Source organism: Alligator mississippiensis, chromosome 11, assembly GCF_030867095.1.
Source record: "Alligator mississippiensis isolate rAllMis1 chromosome 11, rAllMis1, whole genome shotgun sequence".
NCBI classification, from domain to species: Eukaryota; Metazoa; Chordata; order Crocodylia; family Alligatoridae; genus Alligator; species Alligator mississippiensis.
The window spans coordinates 12,265,941-12,289,332 of NC_081834.1; the positions used below are offsets into that span (position 1 = coordinate 12,265,941).

At 44.4% G+C, this 23,392-nt stretch overlaps 1 protein-coding gene across 2 annotated transcripts in view; it reads right to left on the bottom strand.

Annotated features, from left to right (window-relative positions):
* Positions 1–9,810: 9,810 nt before the first annotated feature.
* Positions 9,811–23,392, bottom strand: part of SV2B (synaptic vesicle glycoprotein 2B) — a 105,981-nt gene continuing 92,399 nt past the window's right edge. For both annotated transcript variants that reach the window (XM_019477881.2, XM_006257888.4), the window contains exons 10-13: positions 18,752–18,885; positions 16,661–16,861; positions 15,314–15,473; positions 9,811–14,057 (exon numbers count right to left, since the gene is read on the bottom strand). In XM_019477881.2, the coding sequence (XP_019333426.1) occupies positions 13,874–14,057; positions 15,314–15,473; positions 16,661–16,861; positions 18,752–18,885 (679 nt within the window). In that variant the 3' untranslated portion in view covers positions 9,811–13,873. The remainder of the gene's footprint in view (positions 14,058–15,313; positions 15,474–16,660; positions 16,862–18,751; positions 18,886–23,392) is intronic.

Genomic DNA, 23,392 nt, shown 5'->3' on the forward strand with positions numbered 1-23,392 from the left:
TGCCTTTGTGCTCAGCAGAAGGTCATGAGCCAAAACCAGATTGAAATGGAGTAGAGTTCTGTTTGGCTCTTCTATGCAAGCCCAGTCTTGGGTTGGCTTTGTGCAAGGGATTAAACCTTTTAGATACTAGTAAACCCTTAAGAGAAGGAAAAAACCTCAGCTTAGTGAATGGACCATTAGCTAAGTGAAGGCAAGCTGCTGGCACAGAGAAATGACAAGCCATCATGTCAGTACTCAATTGTTTTCTGTGGAATAGTTTGTTACTAATTGGAGCAGTGAGACTGGGTGCTACTGGGAAGTTTTCAAAGTGTTTCTATGCTGCTTGTTGTGAACTTTGAACATAAAGGGATGAAAGCGCTGCTATGCATCGTGTGAAGATGTGTTTTGAAAGGCAAGTGCAATATCCTCTTCCCAATGTGAAGCCGAAGGTTTCAAAGCTAAGAAAGAGCTCCCTCTGGAGACACATTATCAGCTCCGTCTAAATTCACCCAGCCCCATAGTGCCTGCTCCGATTGCTGTCCTGCCTCAGGCAGTCTATCACAAAGAGCCACTGACACCTCCTGAAAAATATTGGGCTAATTTCACTGCTGGAGCAGCTCCCTTCATTTTACCAGCCTTACACTATAGGGGAGTGTGACCAATTCTCTTTATAAATCAATTCTGCCTAGCTACTGGGTGTTAACTTATGTACTTCCTCACTTGTTGTTTATTGTAAAATAAAAACCTTTTCAGGAAAATCAAGTCTTTAGATTTTCTAGGACAGACTGTCAGCATAAAACTCATCTGTAAGCATCAGCACTTAGTGCAGATGACAAGTGGATTATAAATAGACAGAAAGAGAAGGCTGCTCAAAAAACAAACAAACAAACAACAACCCTCTCTTGTCCTAAATTATTGAACTAAAAAGACTAATCTAAACCAAATGTGGTATTTGGCATATTTTCTGGTTATTTACTACTTGCATGTTAGAAGGAATTAGTTAAATCAGACCGGTTGATTTCACTTTTGTGCCTTGTCAGTTTCCCTTTATTGTAGGACGCTCAATAGTCTGAACCCTTCGGGTTTGGGAGCAGAACACTGAGGCAAAGCGTATGGAAGGTAGCGTCAATTCCAAGTCAATAATAGTTACTGAAAAATGTTAAATTCAGCAATCATTCAATGCGTTTGAATACAATTCTTGCTTACATTAACTTCATATTGAATTCAAGCAGGATTTAAACCTTTAGAGGTTACGATCATGTAACAAGTCACTGGCTGATGCGTGTTGTTATACACCAAGATATGGTTGGTCTAGCGTGGGTTAGTTACCTGAAGTGTGGGTGTAGTCCAGGTTCCAGGGAGCTGGGGTCTGGTGTCAGAACTGGATTTGGAAGCCATAGCCAAATTCAGGATGAGCCAAGGTCAGAAGCCAAAGCCATAGACAGGCGAGCCAAGGGTTAACTACAATCAGAAGCTGAAAGTGAGAGCTTACGGTCATACTCAGATCAATCAAGCAACACCAAGGGTCTTACCAGAGTTGGAAGCCAGAGTCTGAGCCAGAAGTCAAAACCAGAAGACCAGCAAGGAAATGCACAGAAAATCAAGAAAGAACTTTTGTCTTTGCTCAGACATGGAGACTTCAGGCTGGGCCTACTTTTAAGGGCTGGAGCAGGTATTGCCTGCTGCCTGTGGCTGCTGGGGACTGGCTGCCTTGATTGCCTCACTCAGCCCAGCTGAGACCAGGGCACCGCTTTGGGCTTACTGCAGGTGGCTCTTCTTCCAGGGCTGGCTTGCTTTGATCTCTTGAGACTGGGTCCAGGGCTCTGACCTGACCTTATTCCATGCATTTCCTATGTGGCCAAGGAAATGAATCTGTTGCAGCCCCAGCTAGGGATCATTAATGAAAGCAGTCACAGCTCTGGAGTTTCCTGGGTCCTGGATGGGGAATGCATCAGTGTAATTTACTTCCATTTTGTACACCAAACAAAATTATCTGCAGATCCAGGGTGGACAGATATGGACCCATTGTGGGCAGCTGCCTATAGGATGTGCTATTACAGCACTACAACACAGTTTCTCTTGAGCGACTGGCTATCCTGGGACAAGTTACAGACACATGGCACCTATGCTGGTGTAATTTACTCCAATGGAGCTTTACCACTGATTCTTTCAGTGTTAATTCTATTCCAGATCAGGCCAACTTGCACCAGTTTCGAGTTTATATCACCTATCCCTTTCTTTTTCCCAGGGATCATCCCTTCAGTCCCTTGCATATTGGCCGAGGCAGCAACTGAGCCATTTGTTGTCACAGGCAAAAGATTAGGAGCAGCACAGGTTACCTGGGTAAGAGCAACCGGGAGATGAATATCTCATTCATTTTTTCATGTAACTTCCATTATAATAGAAGAGAGGAAAAATGCAGGTGGGGTATGTAACAGGGAACCAGAAGGCTTGTGTTACTTCGGGAGAGAAATAGAAGCAGATAGAGCCCAGGCAGATGAACAGAGGCTGGTTGCAAAAGGAAAGGCAGCAAAGAAATACTACGGCCTATGTAGTGAGCTTCCCATTTAGATAAAAAGCCATCCCTGCAGCCAGTCAAGGGAAGTCATCTGACCAGAAGGAGGCAGGGCATAGGGAGCATATAAACCCAGGGTGTAGGCCAGAAGGCTGCAGAGAAAAGAGCTCTTGGCTAGAAAGGTTGCTGGAAAGTGCCAGGGTGACTGCTGAGCTGCCCTGGGAATGCAAGTCAGGCACTGAAGGCTTGCAAAGGCTTATGACCCAGAGTAGGGGGTGAGGTGTGACTATACAGCTGAGGCTGTATAACCATTGTGTGTGTGTTTTGGGTTTTATACCTGCAGACTGGGTTGGGGCTATCAGGGCTGGAGAAGATCCCAGTAGCCTCCAAGTGGGGCAGAGGCAGGGCCAGAGGGCCCAGTGTCCAAGCAGGGTAGAGATACCAGGGCGAAGGGCCCCAAGCCAAAGCAGGTGGAACAAGGGCTGGACCCCAGAATCTAGGTCCAGCACAGTGGGCCTGGGCTAAAAGGCCCAGCAAAAGGAGAGGGGAGGAAGATGGGAAAGCCAAAGCCCCAGAAAGGGAGAGTGATTGTATAGCAACATCAGCACAACACAGGCGTGGCTACAGGGGAGGTCCGAGGCCATGAAATTTGCTCTTAAAGCACTTGGAGCGTTAGAGCACAGCTTGCTAGTGGATGAGGGCTCACTCTGGGACCCCTGGGCAGCCTCCCTTTTCTGAGTTAAATAATTACACCAAGGTTTGGGGGCAGGAACAAGAGGAGGGTACTCGGAGAGTCAAGGTGAAGCAGGAGCTGTGTGGCCTCCAGGCAGCATCACGGCTACCCCGGAGGCCCAGCACTTGCTACAGGTATGAGCGAGATGTCAAATTATTTCTGAACATAACGCTTTCCCTTCTCTTTAAAGTTCAGTCATAGTGAGAACAGCAATTCCCTGGCACCTTCTCACTCAATGTCTCTGTTGAGCTGACCCAAGGGAAGTTTTATTCAGGCTAACACAGCCCTTGCTGAGCCAACTGAGCTGAGAAAAGGTATTTGATTGCCATGTCTCACTGTGCAGCACATGATGATGTCTTGACAGTTTCTGTAAATGGTATTTGGTGTTGAAGCTGGGTTGTTGCTTCTACCTGAAGATCCATGAGTTGTATTTTCAGGTGGAATAGTGATCTCCAGTAGTTACTGAACCAATGTTGAGGCCTCCACTGAGGAGAAGAGATTTGGAGGGCACTGAAGGAGAAATCAACCATCAAGAGCATAAAATTTCCTTAGGAAAAGGCCAGGAGACGAACACAAAATGCCTTAGAGAAGGCCAGATGGTGCAATGTACAGTGATAGTCTGTCCCTTTGTGAGGTTCCCAGAAATTCTTCCAATGGAGAAATGGTGAGAGAGAAACGGGGCATCTAGCTAATCTATTTTCATTGATCCCTTGAGATGTGGGTGAATCTCAAGGCATGTGCTGTATATACCGAAGAAGTCTATGAGCCTACCAGTTCAATGGGAACTTTCCAACTTCTAGTCAGCCTGGGCTTTTATACACGTGCTCTAGGAGTGGGGTGGCAGGGCGCTTGAATTAGGATGACTCCAAGGTTCACTCTAATTAAAGTGCCCAGCGCATCTCATGTATCAGGGTCCCTGCGCTTTAAAATGGGGGCAGGGCTACTTTCAAAAGCTCATTGAACAACATTTAGAAGCATGGGGGCATCAATACATGAGATGTGGGAGGCTGCTGGAACGAGCTAATTGCCACATTGTAGGAAGCTCAATTAATCAAGTCTGCTCGGACGTGCTGGAATTACAGCACATCGGAGCAGCCTCCCTGCTCATGCATAGACACGCCATGGCTCCCATGGGTGTGATGGGGGTTCCTCCCAACACTGCTTGCCTCCTCTCTGAACCCCCATCACACCTTCAGTCGCACAGCAAGTCTGACAACAGCCGTATGAATGCCCGAGCATGGTATCCCCATGCTGCAGGATCTCCCTTGAGGAGCGAGTTCCAGGCATTAATTCTCTTGTGTTAGCTGTGCCCCCCCCCCCAGCCCACGGGAGCCATGGAGTGCCTATGGCAGCCTGGCCTGCACAGCATGATGGGAGAGTTGCAAGTGGCTCTTTTATGAGCTGGAGTACTGGAGTCAGGAGGGCAGTGGGGTTAGTAGGTTAATGCAAGGGCAGCTGAGAGGCAGGATGCCTGGATCCTATCCCATCCCTTGGATGGTAGTGGGCTATGATGGGCAAGAGCAAGGAGAGCTGAGAGTCATGATTCCTGGGGTCTCTGCCAAGTCTGTGACAGAAGTGGGGGCAGACATGGCTCAGAGTTTGGTTTACATTTTTGCCTTTGTCACAAACTGTTCTGCAGTCTCAGGCCTAATTTTCTCTGCATCCTAGTTTCCCCAAGTATGACATGGGAAGCAGGAAAGCGCCGAGACACCCCATCAGCAACTTGGTCAGAACAGGATGGTTTTCTTCTTGCAAATCCACTTAAATACATTGCTGCAGGCTTCAGATTGACTCTCAGTTCCCTTCACCATCCCACAGCTCTGCCCCTCAGCCCAGCTGGGCACTGGAAGCCAGAAGGTCTGTGCCAGGGAAGGTCCATTAGGTGGGGTAGCCATGGCCTGGCCCCATTCTGCTGGGATGCCACAAGGTATGATGTGGCCTCCTGTTTTTATCTGCTGCTACACTCCTTGATCTTGACTACAAGCACCACTGTCCTCCTTCCACAATTCTCTCCTCTCAACACACATGGGTGTACACATATGTGGACATGCACACATGTTTTGTCCAGGGAACTTGTAACTCTTCTTGACAAGGGAAGAAAGGAATTGGGAGAGAAAAGAAGCTGAATGACTTACAGAGAATAAGCTTTGCCAGAGAAGAGCCAAGTATGGCAGAACTTACTCTGACTTTTTCAGGGGGCCAACAGTGTTGGTCTTTGGGACAAGGGTTGTCCCCCAATGTCATTTGTTGCTCCTCCACTTTCTTTTTAAAAGCTTTTGTTCTGTATATGTACAACTACCTGTGAAATGGAGTCCTGGGGCTGCTGGCTTATGTCAGGACAGCAACAACAATTTCCATCACCATCAAAAGCCAAAAGTCTGAGCCAAAGTTGATCCCAATACTCAGGGGAATTTTTCAAGAAGATAGCTGATAGTTAAAGCCTGCTCTGTTTCTGCCTAGTGCACAATTTACTGAACTAAATGCTGTGGGGATCTGGTTATAGTCATGCAACAGCCTAAACTATGGTGTCTATTCTGTATGGAAAACCTCAAACTGTATACCTCCATTGCAAATCACTTCCAAAGTATGATGGTCATTGTGAACTCCTTCAGTAGCTCCGCCTCCATGAGCCTTGGCTGGACAAGTATTACGTGTCCAATGCAGAAGTGTGGTCAAGCAAACCAGCCTGAGGTTATGGATGAAAACAAAATAAAAAAATTGGACATGGAACAGATGTTCAAAATTGGGGAAATAAACAGCTCGGTCATATCCATTGTTGTTTTATACTTTTGGAATATACAAAAGGAATGGTCCAAGACAAATCTGGTCGCCCTGGCCAGGAAGGTGAGGAAGTTCTCTATGGCTTGTTGCATGCACCATCAACATAGCTCCATTGAGATGGGTAGAAGAGGCCTGTTGATTATCATAAAGCTTTGCAATAGCCAGAGAAAATGCTTTAGGCAAAGAGAAACCATTGGCCAGAAGCTGTCAAGGGTAATCAGGCTTTCACGCCTCTAGCATTGAGAAATGTCAGCAGTGAAACAGAAGAGCTCTGATCGGGAATGGATGGAAGAGCAGTAGCAGAAAGCATTATGTGGCCTTGCTCTCCATGAACTAAGGTAATGGTCAGCACTTAACCGCTTGGTTGAGATGTGGAGAGCTCTGCAGTGGGGTGGAAGGCATTGTATGCTTTACCCAGACTCTCCAGTGAAGTAGTATAAAAAATTTATCCTGAAAGGAGATGTGTCCACTATGTGCAGACTATGTGTCTTCACCAGTGAAATGATCTAGCATGTTGTGGGAGCGTGGTAGGTTTTAGTTAGAGTACATCAAACTGCACAAAACGGTGGACATGGGATTTCATCAGCCATTGGCTCATAGCACAAACCTGGTGAATACTGTCACCTTGTGGTACAAGTAGAGGCTGCCACCAGATAAGGAAAATGAAGAAACCATTTCTGGGGATACGACCACAGTCAGAGACCATATTATGCCACAAAAATCACCAGTCATCATGGCAGTGCATTAGAAGGCCAGAACAGCATGATTTGTTGATGTCGCTGCCCCTTAAAATGACAATGTGCAGAACACCATTGGAGAGAAACTAAAGTACAGCAATCTGGTCACAAAAATTAAGTCTATCGGGTGCCTCAGCAAACCAAGCACGGCACAGGTAGTGCTGTCTGCTACGAAGTCAATGTTGAAGGACTTACAAACACTGAAAATAGAGCCAAACATATTCACTCAAAATGTTTCACTCCAATGGATGGCAAGGATTACACAAAAGAGTCTCTTGCTTTGAGCAAGTTGGCAGGTTGGGCCCATTTATGACCCACTGTGTTCTGTACCAAACCTGCAATGCACAGGACTTGTTATGAACCTCTAGTACATAACAGTCCAAATAAAATCCCCTGTGAGAGTCCAAATAAAATCCGCTGTGAGAACTTTTTTGTAGGCCAGCAGAAATCTTAGTTCTACATGTAATTGCTGCCATCTAATGGCACCATTGTGATTGACTTCCCAGACAAAAAGTGGAAAGAACTAGGGCAATTGGCAACATTAACAAGTATATGTGTGTGTGTGTGTGTGTGTGTGTGTGTACGCGCGTGTGTGCCTGCAAATATATAAGATCTTTATCTATTAAATGAGGTGTTGCGGGAGAATTTGTTTTCTGGCTAAAGTACAGCTTGTGCAATAGGAGTAAGGAGGGTTCATTAGTTAATGTGTATGCTGTACTTTAACAGTGCTATGTAGTTCCATCATGATGAGGACAGGGCGGTTTTAAGTTCTTCAGTCAGTCGAAATGACAAAGTGAAAGTGCTTAAAAACTAGACCTGTTGCAAACACTTGGATCAATTCTGTTTTGTGTGATAGACACCTGCTTACTAAGAAACCAGACTGAGGAATAAAGCTTAATCTCACAGTATCAGTCCATGGGTGGCAAGCATCTAAATTGCTCCCAGGTTTGGAATAAAGGGCTCCATCCCCCTTTACCCATGTCCTGAGCCAACCAGATACTCCAGCACATTTATTGCTCTGGCATAAGATTCCAGACTTGGCCATTTGAGTTTAATCTCACATTTGAGAGTCCCAGGTATGGAGGGTATTGATTTGTGAGGCCTCTAATAAAACAAAGGTCCAGCTGATCTAGCTTTCCATTTTAATCCATTTTCCAGTTGAGAGACAAAGGTTAGACCCTGTCTGTGGTTTTCATGGTTGCTGAGAAGAACTTTTAATTTTTCTTTCATCTCCAGCTAAGCTGCTGTGACAGCTGTTTTGGATGATGCTCTGATTTTAGAACATCTAAGAAATCCTGGTCCTTCTCCTAATGAAAATCTCCAGAAGTTTTACAATAATACCTGCTATGTAGCCACTAACTAAGAAGTTGAAGATCAGTCAGGTTAATAATATAGGAAAATGGGAGCATAAAAGAGAGCAATCCCTTGCTACCTAAGACAACCTAATCCTCTTCATAAAATTATCAGACTTCACCTTAAAACAAGTCAGGTTTTTATGTGCAGAGCTGATCTCATTCCCAGTTTGTAAATTCAGCTAACTGGATTTGCCTACTAAGATTTCTTCCTCATATGAAAAGTCAAATAGACTGCAGCACAGACCACTTCAATCCATGTCCAAGGTTTCTCGTGCAAATCTCTTTGACCCTTATTTAAATACCTGCCTCTGCTAGGCAAACAGTTTTTGCTGGTGGTTGCTAATACTCTACTTCCTGTGTAAATATGCAATGCACAGAAGGAGCTTATAAAATGTTAACTCTAAACAGATCTGCAACCTGAAGTCAGGCCTGGTTATTGTAATATATACAGATGGCAGGGGTCAGCTGAGAGCAATCTAATTCAGCTCTACCAGCTCACTCAGAGAGAAACTTCAGTTTATCTGGTTGAACAAGGGCCCAAAAAATGCCCGGTTGCATCTCAGCTGAGGAACTCTGATCTAGTCTTCTTTTCACCAATATGGCTGAGAAAACTCTCTGGTTCATTTAGTTCATTTCCCATGTGCTCTGTTTCCTTGTGTCTGACTTGAACATCTCTGCTTAGCTTCTGGTTGTTATACTTGATCAGTAGGCAAAGAGAGGACCTGAATGCCCAAGAGACCTTTCATCAGCCCTAAATGCATTACCAATGAATCAGATATAGGCTCCACATCAAGGCTAGGATCCAAACCCCTCTGGCCTTCAATGAAGCCTGGAATCATAGTTGATGCCTGGCTCAGGCCCATGGCTTTGCTCTGCACAATAGACAAAACTCAAATCCATGCTTAAACTATCCTAAGACAGGTGTCTTCTAGGTGTCTTCTAGGTGGCTGACATCTCCATGTTTTCCTGTGCAAATATTGTTAAGAATGTAGCACCTTTTCTCTGTATTAAATTATGAGCTACTTGGGAAAGGTACTGCATACAAGCATGAGGCTATGTAAATAATAATAAAAATAACAATTTTCCGTGGGCGTAATATATCAGTACAAATGTATATACACAGGTATGTTACCTGTACGCCTGTCTGCCCACCTTTCTGTCAATTTAGCCTTCAATTTTGTACTGACAGCCATTTTTACAATCAGCTAAAAGGCCCCTACATATCTAAAAATTTGATTTACAAGAAAAGTTGGCTATTAGAGTTCCACACACAATTTCCGGTGGAGAAATGGATGGATCCCTATATATAGATACAGCAATAGGTGCATGTATATGTGTTGGCTTGATTTTAAATTGCTGGTATGTGTTCATAAAGAAAAGTGTTCATTTTGGGGGTACATTTTTGCACTGAGAAACAATTTAGCTGTCTCTGGATGTGGATGTGATGCTTTTGCATCAAAATTGTGTGCCTGCTTCATCAGGTTGCCTTTAAGATTAAAGGGCTTCCCATATAATACATAAGGAAATACCAGGCCTGATAAAATGGTGATGGAAATGAGATGTAATCAATCCGGGCTTAGCGGGGGAGGTAAGGAGAACTGCGGTTGCAACCTCCAGGAGGCAATCCCCATTACTGAGGATGAAGGGTCATAGCCACGGGCCCTGTGAAAGGAGCTGAAGATGGACACCAAAGCATGGAGAATGCAAGAATTCTGTTGGGTTTTTTTCTTCCAGCTTTTAATGTAACAGACAGAACAAAAACTAAATGCATTGGAACAGCTCCATTTTCCAGTGACAGTCAGACACGGATCAAATCAAAGGAGTTTGAGAGAGGGGGAAAAGAAAGAACAGACAGCAAAGGAATGAGACTGGCCATTTCACATGTGGAGAGTTAGCTGCGAGAACATCGAAATGAAACATTCCATTAAATGCACCACGCTGGACATTATTTACAGTGAAACACACAATGCGCACACGTTTAGACAGTGCTAGAGTAACATACATCAAAGAAGTAAGTTAAGTTTGTTCAGATTTATTTTGTTTCCTTCCCACTTTCTTGGTTTGTTTCCTTCCAAAATCAGCCTTTACTGACGGGAGGGTGAGTGAGATTTGATGGCAACAGAGATTATCTTACACAAATATAAATCCTTCTGAAATGCCCCAGGTAATCTTTGGCCACCACCTACAAAGGCAATAAGGGACTTGTGTGGGAGGGTCAATGGACTTTGTCTCTCTCTAGCACCAAATTCCATTAATAGATGCCTCAGAGGTGGCACCAGAGAGGACATTCAGACCTAGATATGTCTTTCAATCTTCTAGGATCTGAAACCGATCCCCTAACCTGATCACTCCCAAACTTGAAAGAAGTTTGGCTTTGAATCCAAATTTTGCTCCAATGACCTATGTCTAAATAATAATATTGTGATGAGTTCATGTAGTGCTGCTTGTAAACATCAAAACATTTTACAGAACCATGGATGATGGTACAAAATTTGGGGGGACCCTTGCAGCCAATATTTTGGTTTAGCCTGGGGTCTAGTTAAATGGACAGAGCGGTAGTGCGGGTATTGGGCTGAGCAGGGTAGAGTATGGACAGCAGATGGACACAACAGGAATACTATGGCTGGGTTGACTGATCTCTGTAATATAAACAAGCTGAACCTTGTTTCTCCAGCCTTTGCTATATCCCCAGTTCTGTATCATCAAATATTAAATTCAGTATGTTTAGGCTTCCATGTTAGATCTTGAACCCATAGTGTGAAGTTCAGAGATAAGAGCTGTCTGAAGATGTAAGAATCACCTGTATTAGAGATATAAAAGGCCTAATTTCAATACATCAGTGATCACCTGGCCTCTGTAAGACTGATACCCACAGTCTCTTGCTTAGTGTCTAGCTCACCTAACTTCCAGACTCTGCTTCTGCCACCCGGACTCTGCGAGAAATGTATCCCAGGAAAGGCTTCTAAGGCTGAGTGACCATCTCCAAATTTACCTGCCTGTTTCTAATTCCTGAGCATGTTTCCTCCTCCTCCAAAAATTAATTGATGGGGTTTTCAACATAACTAATACAGCTAAAGTCATTTTTCCAGGTCAACAGGAAACACAAATAAGTCAGCTTGTTGCTTTTGAATGTCAATATGCTATATTTCTTAACTGAAAATTGCTAATAAAATAAATAGGAAGGAGCTGTGGCATCATAGAGTTGTGCAGCAGTCTAGCAAATAAAATAAATATCTTCCTCGATTACAATGGGATAAACAGAGTGAGTACCCTAGCGAGCACTGGCATCACAAAGATGACCAGGATCATCTTTTCAGTGATGAAGTAGATACGTACCTCTAATAGTGGGAAAGGTTTGGATATTTTTAAAGATAAACGCATCTTGGGAAACAGCAGCAGTGAAGGGGTTAAGGCAGAACCTATCTGCTACTTCCAAATTCAAAAGGACATAAAAGTACAAGTCTCCCCTTTCCAGACGCAATATGTGTATGTTTGAAGAAAATGAAACCTATAGGTCCTGAGCTGAAGAAAAGATGAGATGTAGGAAGCCCAGGATTATAACAATAGTTTTCAGACACAAAAAAAAAAAAAGTGTGGGGCGGGGGGGAAGTATAGCTACGTGTAACCTGGCAAGGCCATGATTATATATCCTGCTTGCAATGATCCCAAACCAGTGGTGTTCACTGGGGGCTTAGTGCCATTAGCAAGAAGTCATAGAAACATTTGCTCCCCATGATCTACACATACTCTGCACAAAATGGTGCGAAGAGTGAATCCTAGACTTTTCACGGGATAGTACAAGATGCATTACAGAATGATTCCCTCTGTGAAGCTGAAAGCAGATATGGGGGTTAAACCTGAACTTCCTATGTGAGGGTCCCAGGCAAGCCCTGTTCCTTTTCTGAAAATAAGGGACTCAAGGGAAAGGCCCAGTCAGTTCTTGGAGGTCATGGTGGAAGTAGTCAAAGCAGTAAAACATAGTGGCTCTGCTGGTGAAAAGGAAAAGGAAGGAGCAAGTGACCCATAAATCCTAGAACCCAAACAGTCGGGGAGCTCCTGGGGGCTGGTTCCCCCCATTCAAGCATATTATTTCTAGCTTTTAATCAGGAAGATACGTTATGTTATGGTGATTGAGCAATAATTGTGTGTTTAACTGCTGCACTTCCCCTTCTAGCAGGTAAGGGGAAATCTCTGATAGTCTCATCACCTATCAATTCAATGTGAACTGGTGCTTTATGAAAGCCCAAAGAAGAATCTTCATTTTACCTCGCATGGTGATAAAGCTGTCCAGGCTTCCTCTGTAAAAGTACAACTCAACTTTTCATGTCACAAAATGCCTTAGTGATTCAAATTCTCTCTGTAACACAATGGTTCCCAGTAGTGCCCAGTCAGTCTCGGTGCCTGCGAAAGGGCCCAATTGGCATGATCTATACTGCCATGAGCAGGGATGCTTTATTTATTTTTCTGCATTTCATTCTTGCTTTCCCAAAATATATGCAAATATGCCACGAGGATAAATTACTGTGTAACTAGTTGTGTGGCAACATCTAAGTCACAGTATGAAGAGCACGTGTATTTTGAGAATGATCATTACAGGATATCAAACTTAACTTTCCCACTTAACAGAATAAATGTACTGTACAATGAAAGTTGCTGAGTGCATTCTCTGGATAACAGATTAAATGGCTATAAGTAACTATACTTATAAGACCCAAATATATAGGAAACTCAGACATCATTTTCCTTAACTAATATGGCTAAAATGCTGGTAAGTTCTTGCAGTTACCATATTCTAAACATTAAACAAAAAAAAAAAATGTTCCCTATTTACACTGTGTTATATGTACACATTTGGTTTGTGGCATTCCCAACATCATGCCAAATTTCTCTTCAGAAAGAAAGCTAAATAGGAAATATCATAGAAATATCCCCAAATCAACACAATTCAAGGTTTGTTGGCCGGATATAAATAATGATGTGTTCCAGCTGGGACTGCTCTAGACATTTAGGATTAGCAGCACTGATTTTAGGTTTTATTTTCAGATGCAAGTGATACAGAGCTTAGAAATCAAAACTGCAGATGTTTTAAATTAAGAAATGGCCTAAGCTAAGAAGGTGGTTTGTGAATCCAGGTTCTCAACTAGAGACAATATCACGGCACTAGCCTTTTTGGAAAGCTCTGAGCACTTGCCATGTGAAAATCAGGCCCCTTTAAGGTGCCACAAGTTGGGATCCAAAAATCAAGACATCCAAAATCCCTAGTCCCAGTGCTGGATGTGACAGACCTGCAGTCAGTTTGCAAACTGCCGTCCTGTTGTGATGCCTTTCGTGAGTGAGCACATTGGTGCTAATCGCCAGGAGCAGCTTAGACATGCAGGTCTTGCAGCTCATCAAAGGCATAGGGGTGTTGAGTCTGTTCTCCCCCTGGGATGCACGCGCATGCGTGCACACACACACGCAAAGTCGCTGCTAATGGCTTGAGTCATTTACACTCATCCATAAGGAAGCGGGGCTGGACAGATCCTCATCTCTCCCCAGTATGGACAAGATCTACAGCAATGAGCAAAGCTCTATGTGTTTTGCCTTGGCTGCAAAGGGTCAGCAATGGTTGGGAAGAGGTCCTAATCTAGGGGTTAAACTTTCTTCCTTCACCCCACCTCCTATATCTGAGGTATCAGCAGAAAAGTTTAAGTGGACATTTTGATTTTTTTTTAGACATGGCTCTTTTTGTTGTTGTTCTTTGTCTTCTTTATTCCCCCTGTGGCCCGGTTGATCACATCAGGACCTGTTCTCGAGTCTCTGGTAACCGCAGGGCTACCAGGCCCCCTCCCACCAGAGCAGAGGAGGCCAGAAGAATGGGAACTACTTCGGTTATCCCGACAAAGGAGGCAAAGATAGAGTTCCCCAGGATGGCACCAAACTTGCAGAGACCATTGAGGATGCCAAACGCTGTTGCTCTGCAGGGGAGGGAAAAGCAGAAAATGATGGTTAGGAGTTGGGCAGCACTTCACCACTAAAAAGAGGCTCGATTGATTCTGGAAGGATTGAATATTGCTATCTCCTAATCTAAGGATTAGTTGATTTACTGGTACTCCTCATATACCAAGTGTTAAAGGTGTAGTTTTTAACCTTATTTGCTTGAGCAATGGAAGCTAAAGATAAGCACAAGGGAAGTTGCTTAACTTTAGACTAACACAGCTCACTACATGTCTCAGCCAAAGATAATACAGTTTAATGAAAACTCCAACTTCAAATTACATGCTATTTACACATACAGAGACAAGAAAGAATTTCCCATTCCCACAAACGCCAGCTGGAGCACTTGATCAGGCATAGGGTATCCCACTCTAAACTATCAGCTAGTGCAGTCATATTGCTTACATAGGCCAATAGTCATTTGAAATGCAGCCTATGCTTCTAGCAGGTAAGTGGAGCTGGAAAGAATGAACAGCCCTAATTGTTTTGGGTGATGGGGTGGGATCAGGTGATACTGGTGACTTTTATTTATGTCTGCACCCCCATCTCTGGGACTCAGCATCATGGCAACCACAAATAGAGCTTAGCACTCAGCTTGCTGAGAACATGTCAACACTGCCTCAAGAGCTGGCTGTAGTGGGTGGTTGCTGGAGAGACACACGCAGAGTGCTCCCACACACCCTGATTCACCCAGCAGCTGAACACACTGCCTTCACAGCACAGTCCTTCACAGCTCTTATCAATAGACTGAAAAGGGCAGAAGAGGCCTCTAACTATACTGACAGGCAAACTCTTCCACTCAATCCTGAAACCTTAATGCACACGATGCTTTGCCTCCCAAACACAGACCTTTCTGTGCTGTCTACCAGTACCAGAGGATAAAGCTGTGAGTGATACACTGTGACAACAGACTGGGGGGTGCATTTCAAAGGATTCTCTACCAGGTCTGTAAGTGTATGCATGCAAATGATAGATGCTCCATGTGCAAGTTTTGGTGTATGTATTTTGCACACATCTGCACAAATTCACATGCACAAGCTCTACTGCATGTGGCATAGTCCTCAGCTATGTCTGTGCTCATCAGATTCAGCCATGGGACTCCTGAATTTTGCTAAAAAATAAAAAGATAATTCTTCCAGTTAATATTGGGGGTTTTTTTTTCCTTAGGAAGTAGGAAAGGCAGTATCTAGAGTCCAAAAATTAAAATCCAAGAGGAGGCTATCCTGAGCATAGTCACCTTTTGTCAGTGGGATACAGCTCAACTGTGATGACGTCCAGAGCGTTCCAGGCTGCAATGCTCGCCCCACAGAATAGGCACTGCCAGCCGATCATTGCCGAATCGCTGTTGCCAAAAAACAGGAAGAAGCAGCATACGGCAGATATCAGCATTGAGCCACCTGTAAGGGAAGTCAGAGAAACATGATGGCATCAGAATCTCTGATCAGGAAAACTCATCATGACTAAGAAAAACCTTTAAACCAGTGGAGCTCAATTGTTGGGCCCTGCAGGCTGGATCACGCCCTATGCTGCTGGATTGGGTCCTATGCCCTATCTGCTCAGCCCTGTGTGTCTGGATTGGGTCACACACTGGCTCCACATCCCTGATCTAGCTCTCAGGACTACACAATCCTGACTGTGGGGATCTCCATGGCTCCAGAAATTTGGCAGCAGGGGAGAGGCAATTAATGCTACCACTACTTCCCTGCCACCAATTTTTCAGGCCAATGGGGATCCCTGTGAACCAGATGACATGGCTTTGTGGGAAGGATCTAGCTCACGGGCTGGGGGGTAAGCACCCCTGCTTTAAAGAACGGAGTTCCTTACCAAAGATGAGGGAATCCCACAAGCTTCTTCCAAATGGAACCAGGAAGAGCACAGCCAAGTCAATATGAATATCAGTAAGTGGGAATCAAGACTTTCAAGGATTTTGGATCTGAAAACTGGTTGGTAATATGGAAATTGGGGTTAGTATTGTATTCAGATTGCATGACACCTCTAGCTTCGGCTGGGCTAATTTACAGCTGATTATATGAAGCAATTAAGGTCTCCTGTAATGAGTGGGATACTCTTAGCCTGCACGGCACATTTACACGGCTACTGTTATTTTATGAGGAAGATTGAGGGAGAGAATGAAAGCATTCAGGCTCTATTACTTTCAATTCAGAGCCACCGACATGAGCTGTTGCACTTGTGTTAACGTTCACCAAAGCCAAACACACTGAACTGGAATTTTTCTATTCAAGACTCTCTGATTTTGTTTGAACCGAAAATGCCAGACAAAGTGATTCACCACTTCTTAATCACAACAGCTGCCCGATGAAAGGGTAACCCGCCCGCAGTCGCACAGCAGGCCACTTGCACAGAAACAGGACGCCAGCGTCCTGACTCCTCATCCAGCGCCCTGCCTGCAGAATCCTTCACCTTTCTGCTTTACTCAACATTAGTGTAACTCCTCCCCATCCTAGACAGATCCAGTTTCTCATCTAGATGCAGATGCACAGAGAGCTTTGCATCCCATGATTTTGTCCATGGTCATCCACACACCCATCCGTGGATGTGCCTTGTGCCCAACTTCGCCACTCACCAATCATCCTTATCCTTCCTATCTTGTCCATGAGCAGCGCTGAGACAATGTTGCCCGGCAACACAGACAGACTGCCCAGGAAGCTGACAAGATAAATCAGGAAATCGTTGTCCTCCTCGAAGTCCAGGTGACATCCCTCCTTCTCCTCCGGCTCGCTGCTGTTCAGGAACTTGCAGTCAATGAATTTGTGTTTGTAGAGATCTTTGAGGGAAAAGAGGCAAAAATGAGATCCTGTTGTACCAGCCTCCCTCAGTCCAGTTGCAACAAAACTGGCATCCAGGGTATATTGTAAAGCCTTGGTTTAGATTGTGGGATATCGGTGTGGAGGGAAATTCATATTACGTACGATATCCTGTAGGGCTCTGTGAAGCTTCGAATGGTGAGTTGACTCAGAGATTTGACCTGATTTGGTGGCTGAATCTCCGAAGCTGAGCTGAATCAGGGGACCAATTTAAAGGTCCGAATTGATGCAAAGCTCTCCAAATCTTCAGAAAAGATTTGGGGAGCTTTGATGATTCGGGCAGCCCCCGCTGGCAGGAGCAGTGAGTCCCGGGGTATTTTCATTTTTTTTTTTCTTAAAGGACCAGAGCTGGCCCGGGCAGGGCACCTGTGGGGGGACTGGGGGAGTGAGGAGGGGGCCAGGGTGCTCGTGCAGAGCCCCCCAAGCAGTGGTGGCAGTGGAGGGCAGCAGGGATCATCCCCTGGCTGACAGCACCCGGTGAACCAGGGCCAGAAGCTGGGACAGCCATTGCCATGCTGGGAGAGGGGTCGGGGATGGGCCTGCCCTGGCTGTTTCAGAGATTCGGCTGCTGCCAAATCTCTGAATCAGATTTGGCTGAATCAAATAGGGACACTGAATCAAATCACCGAATCAAATCACTGTCTCCCGAATCAGCCAAATCCAAAGCAAATACTAGCTGCTTTGCACAGGCCTAGTATACCGCACATGTAGAACAGGCATAAGCTTGTCTGTCACTTCTTGCATTAGCTGGTGTGTAGGGAGATGGGGTCAAGCATGTGTATCCAAATTACCTTCTTATGACGCCCTTGGGCTTTTAAAAGATATCATTTCCTTGCCTCCCAGGCCTTGAGGAGTGCCTACAGAATAACACCTGCCTTCAATAGAGAGGGAAATGGGACCCTGCTTCTTTGTACATGTTCTAATGCATGCACATTGAGTCTGCCATGTCAACTACTGGTGAGCAGTAGCCCAGGAGCTGGGGCTATAGGCTATGATTTTCATAGTCCAGTTGGTCATTTTCAGTTCAAGGAAAAATAAAACTCAGTTCAAGGGAAAATGAAAAGTAATTAATGAATAAATTACATTAATGAAATGTCTTGAGATCCCAAATTAGAAGCTGGATGTAGGCTAAAAAAATTACTACAAAAATGCATTGAAAGCCCACTACAATCCAGTTCCTTCATGACTTTATCCAACCAGCGTTTGAGTTTGGTTTCCCATGTTTCTCCTGCAGTGACCAATGACCCGGAAGTTACATGATGGAGGAGTCCTGGAGATGCATCTCTCTGATCTACTCTTAGCCTCTTGCAAAGTGCAACAGAAGAAATATGGGACAAAAGATCAGATTAAACTGAAATCATAGACTGGATCAGCCTCAGCTTTTGGAGAAATTCTCCTCTCAGTGCCAATTTTGTGATTAGACTCATGTATGAAGAAAAAGTTAAATTTGGATCTTGGGAGATGAAAAACTCCAAGTTCATGTTGCACTTTGATGCAAATGCGGTACACAGAAGTCCACCATAGTGAAACAGCTTTCACCTTCACACTCTCTTCCCCTCATCACACTCGCTACCTCAGTACACACATTCATTTTTCCCCCAACACACACGCACACACACATGCACACGCACACACCCCAGCATGCAAATAGACTAGTGCCTCCCAAACTATGCTCCACAAGGCCTTGAGAAGGGGTGCACCAATTGTATTAAACACCTGCTCCTTTTCTATTAAGAATTTCATGGTAAGCATGCATTGTGGTTGGTAAGAAATTTTGAAGGTTGACAGTGGCCTGCTAGTTCAAAAAGTTTGGGAGTCACTGAATTAAGCCAAGCCAGGAACCCCTTTACCAGTGTTATTGAAGATCGTGTATTCAAAAGTGCAGGTGTTGAAATAGGTCTCGCTGGAAGTCACATCAATAAAATAGCAATTCTTAAACAGGGTGTCCTCAAATGTAACATGTTTTAATTTTATCTTCATGAACCTGCAGGGCAGAAAAAGAAACTTTACTCCCAGAACTAGTGATTTAAGTGTAAAGCATAGAGGCTACGGACAGACGTTCAAAAAGCCTGAGCCTGAATTGATTGAATCTTGACATGTGAGTCTAACCTGCCTAGGCTAAATCAGGTTTGTAACTAGACAGGCTAGAAGCCAGGGAGCACTACAGCAGCCCTCCCTCCCCTTGTACAGAGCTGAGCTGAGGGGGGCGTGGCCAGGCCACTGATTAGGGAGGGTTCCCCCCCCCACTTGAGCATCCCAGCAGGGCGTGTTTATCACCTCCAACTCAGTGTTTATCACCCCATTAAGAAAACAACAGAGGGACATTACCAGTTTTCTATTGATTCTGTCTTCGTCCCATATGCCACAGCACGGATGGTGGCCAGGATGTAGTCTGCTAGCTAGCTAGCTGAGGTGTCTGTGAGGGACGGGGGAATGCCTGCTTAGTAGACAGTGGGCACGTGGGGGACAAGGGGAGAAGCAGAAGCCAGGCAGACACCTGCAGAGACTGCTGAAGCTGCAGCCAGGGAGCAGAGGGGAGGGGCCAGCCCTACTGTGAAGCAGAGAGCCCCGCCCAGCCAAAAGAGCATGCTAGGATGCTGGGGGACTCTGATTTAATTTAAACCAGCAAGGGGTCTGGGGCAGACATTGCATAAACCAGTTTGAGCCAAAACAGTTAAGTCTGATACTACATTCAACCAGGTTTATCTCAAACTGGTTTCAGCCAAAACAGTTAAGTCTGATACTACATTCAACCAGGTTTATCTCAAACTGGTTTCAGCCATTCTCACACTGGTTTATGTGCACTGAACACTTGTTCTGTTACAGCTTTAAACCAGTTTCTGATCACTTAAACCAGTTTATGTGTAATGTTTGTCCCTAGCCAGAGTGGCCGTTCCAATAAGCTTGATTCATGTACATAGGTTAGGTAGACAGAGTGCTAATTGGCAAATCTAAAGTTGTTCAGAAGGATCTCTCACCTCCAAAGCCTAGCTCAATCCTTGTCTCTGTGTTTTGAGTTTTATAGGGAAAGGTTGGGCTTTTAGCAGCAGGGGGAACTGTAGACAAAATCTAGGCATCTTCACTTTCTCATTCCTCACACTATCCATGTCTCACCAGCCAAGACCAATTCAAAGTGACTTCTGAACTGGTGCTGGATAATCTGAAGAAGGCATCACTTTACAGAAACGCATGGGCTGAGTCTACAGCTTCTACTTTCCTTCTGTCCCTTCACCTATAGTAAAGAAATATCCTTCACTGGAAGCCCTTTCATCTACTGAGCTAAGCATAAGGCTTTGAAGATGGGCACACCTAATTTCTAGCTAAATTTCCAGAAGTTCATGGCATTGGGTTAGACCTCTCTACCTTAATGTCCCTATCTGCACACTGAAAACATATTTATGATTGTACTCATGATGGATGGTCCTGTTACACACTGACAAGTTTTTAGTGTGAACAGTGCACCATCCTTGAAGAAATGCAGCAATATAATTAAAGATGTGGTGAATTTTCCTTTTGGGGAAGCTGTTGCAAGCAGCATACAGATTTGTAGTAATATCTGTAACCAAAATTGATTCTTGAAGTAAAATTGCTTCCTGAAAACCATTGCCACAATGTATACAAGAAGGTTTACCTAAATGCTATTTGTGTCCACCTCTCTTCAAGGGCTGCTATATATTGAGTAAATATAGCCAATAATACTAAGAATTTCACCAATTTCTCCTCTGATATGAAACCTGACTTCTGTGATCTGCTTGACAGAAAGGTGACACAATACTGATTCAACCACATATTTCAGAGGGACATCGTGAAGATGATTAGCTGAAAATGCAAAGAACTGTGTGCATACAAGTATTATTGTCCAAGCTAATGAGATCAGGGTTAGCATTAAATAAAAGGCTTCTAACAGAGATCCAGAATCTAAATTTAATTGAGCAATTGCAACAGAACCTAGTTTGATGTTTATATTTCATTAAATTAATTAAACAGGCTTCTCAACAGAAGCCTCAGACAGGCATTATTATTTCACAGAAAAATTACGTAAAGACTAATCAAGCCTTTTGTTTCACAAAGAAGGTCTCATGGGTTACAGTACAACTTAGACTGATCTGCATTCGCTTGGTAATAGCTTGTGATGTATTTACTCTCAAAAGCCTTTTAAAGAGCTCTCCTCCTACAGTTTGCTTTCTTAACATTCATCTTCAAAAGAGTTATGAAGCAGTTGCATGGTATTCAATGGGGTTCTAACTCACTGCCAACGGCTGGAGGGAAAACAGAGCTATAAATCATATTGAGAGGCGATGCAGACCATGTTGAAATGCAGGTTGAACAGGTTCTGAGTGAGTCACTGCATTGGGAAAGAACCAAGAGGGTATTGGGCAACACATATGAGAGTCTCTCTTATGCCAAAGGGAGTTTATGATCTGTGAGCTGCTGTGTGCTCTTCACACACCCACTGAGAAGTCATGGACAGATTGGATTTAGGAGAGAATTACACTTCTATGAAGTTAACACCTGAGCTCATATAGACTATGCTGATTCAGACCCATGGATTCATAGAAAAAATAGGTCTGGAAGGGACTTCAAGAGGTCATACAATTTGCTGCCACGCTCAGGGAAGAGACTTATCCCTGTCTAAACTAACCCAGACAAGTGTTTATCTAAACTGCATTTAGACAGTGTCAGAGATTCCACCGCCCCTCTCGACAGCCTGTTCTGGTCCTTAACCACACTCATCGATAGGAAGTTCTTCCTAGTATCCAACCAAAATTTCCCTTGTTGCAATTTCAGCTCATTTCTTCTTGCCCTGTCTCCTGTGAATACCGAGGACAGTTGATCACCATCCTCTTGATAACACTCCTTTTTGTATTTGAAGACTGTTTTCAAATCCTCCAGCAATCTTCTCTTCCTCCATCTAAATAAACCTCGCTTTCCAACCTTTCCTCATCTGGCATGGTTTTAGATGCCTAACAATTGTGTTGCTTTCCATTGGACATCTTCCAATTTGTCTAGGTCTTTTTTGAAATATGGTACCTCCAACTGGACACAGTACTCCAGCTGTAACCTTACCAGAGCTGAATCAAGTAGAAGAATCACTCCTTGTGACTTGCACGCAGTACTCGTATTATCAGACTGCAGAATGCTATTCACTTTTTTGCAACAATATTATACTGTTAACTCATCTTCATCTTGTGCTCCACTACAACCTGAGGTCCTTTTCTGTAGACTTGCAGCCTACTCAGTTTTTCTCCATTTTATATCTGTACATTCAATTGTTCCATCCTAAATGCTGGGCCTTGCACTGGCCCTTGTTGAACTTCCTCCAATTTATTTCATATCTTTTTCCAATGTTTCATGGTACTTCTATATCATAATCAGGACCTCTAAGGTGCCTGCTACCTCACCAGCATAGAGCCCATGGTAAATAATGGCTTTAATGCACCAGAGAAATGTTTGCTTTCAGGGAACTATATTTAAAAAATGTTCCTTGCTGAGTACCGCTAGATGTCAGTATGTCCTAAGGAAATAGAAGAAAGCTACCTCTGGATTCAGAGAAACCCAGCAGAGCTGGGCTTGCTCTCAGCTCCTGGTAGATTGGTCCCAGATGAATGAACTCTTGTGGTCAGAAGAAGTTTGCTGGCAAAATGAGCTAGGAAAGAGATCCCTCAAGTTTGCTTTGGACCTGTTAGTAAAGGTGGATGGGAGGAAAGTAGGGAAACCTGGGTAATGAGAGCATGTAGCCTATAGAGAGTTCCCTGTGGCACCCCAGGGATTTGCAAATCATGCATACCAGAGGCCTGTCCAAGACCTGTTTTGATGCCTCCATTACTTTGTCCTTCTATGGAGGCAGGGGGAGTCACCACCAGGTGAAGACAGCAAAAATCCTGTTTCCCTTTCAACTGTTAAGGTTGTGACCTTACATTGGCTGGGTCTTGTGGCACTGCTGGGGTTTTCTGTTTGCCTTTCTCGGAGGGCCACGTGGACACGTTTTACTGGCACAAATATCTAAGGGTAGCAAATGTCACGGTTGCACACATGAGGACCCACAGCCAATAATTCCCATGCATCAGGCCATCAGTACTGATGCACTTGGTGTCCTGAGCCTGTTGGCATAGCAAGGGGGCAGCGCTGTAGACCTACCTCTTCTACACCCTCCCTGTGCCTCATGGCCACAGATAAAATTTTGTAGAGGTTGGGTGAAGCCTTGAGGTGACCCCTTGTAGGGTCTCTTGTAGGGGTGTACCCTGCCACACCATGTGAGCTCTCATGGGAAGGTGTTTGGATGTCCTGTAGGGACAATGGTCACTCATCCCTGAGCCTGTGACCCAAGGTAACTGCCCTCCTGACCCCCCTATATCTACACCCTGGTTATACATACTGTACTGGTGATGGGCTGCACAAGTAGGGAGAAGATCCCTGCACACTCTTCTTCCTGTCCAACTACAGAAGGGCAATCTGCAACCTAGATTAAGCACTCAAATCCCATATTAACT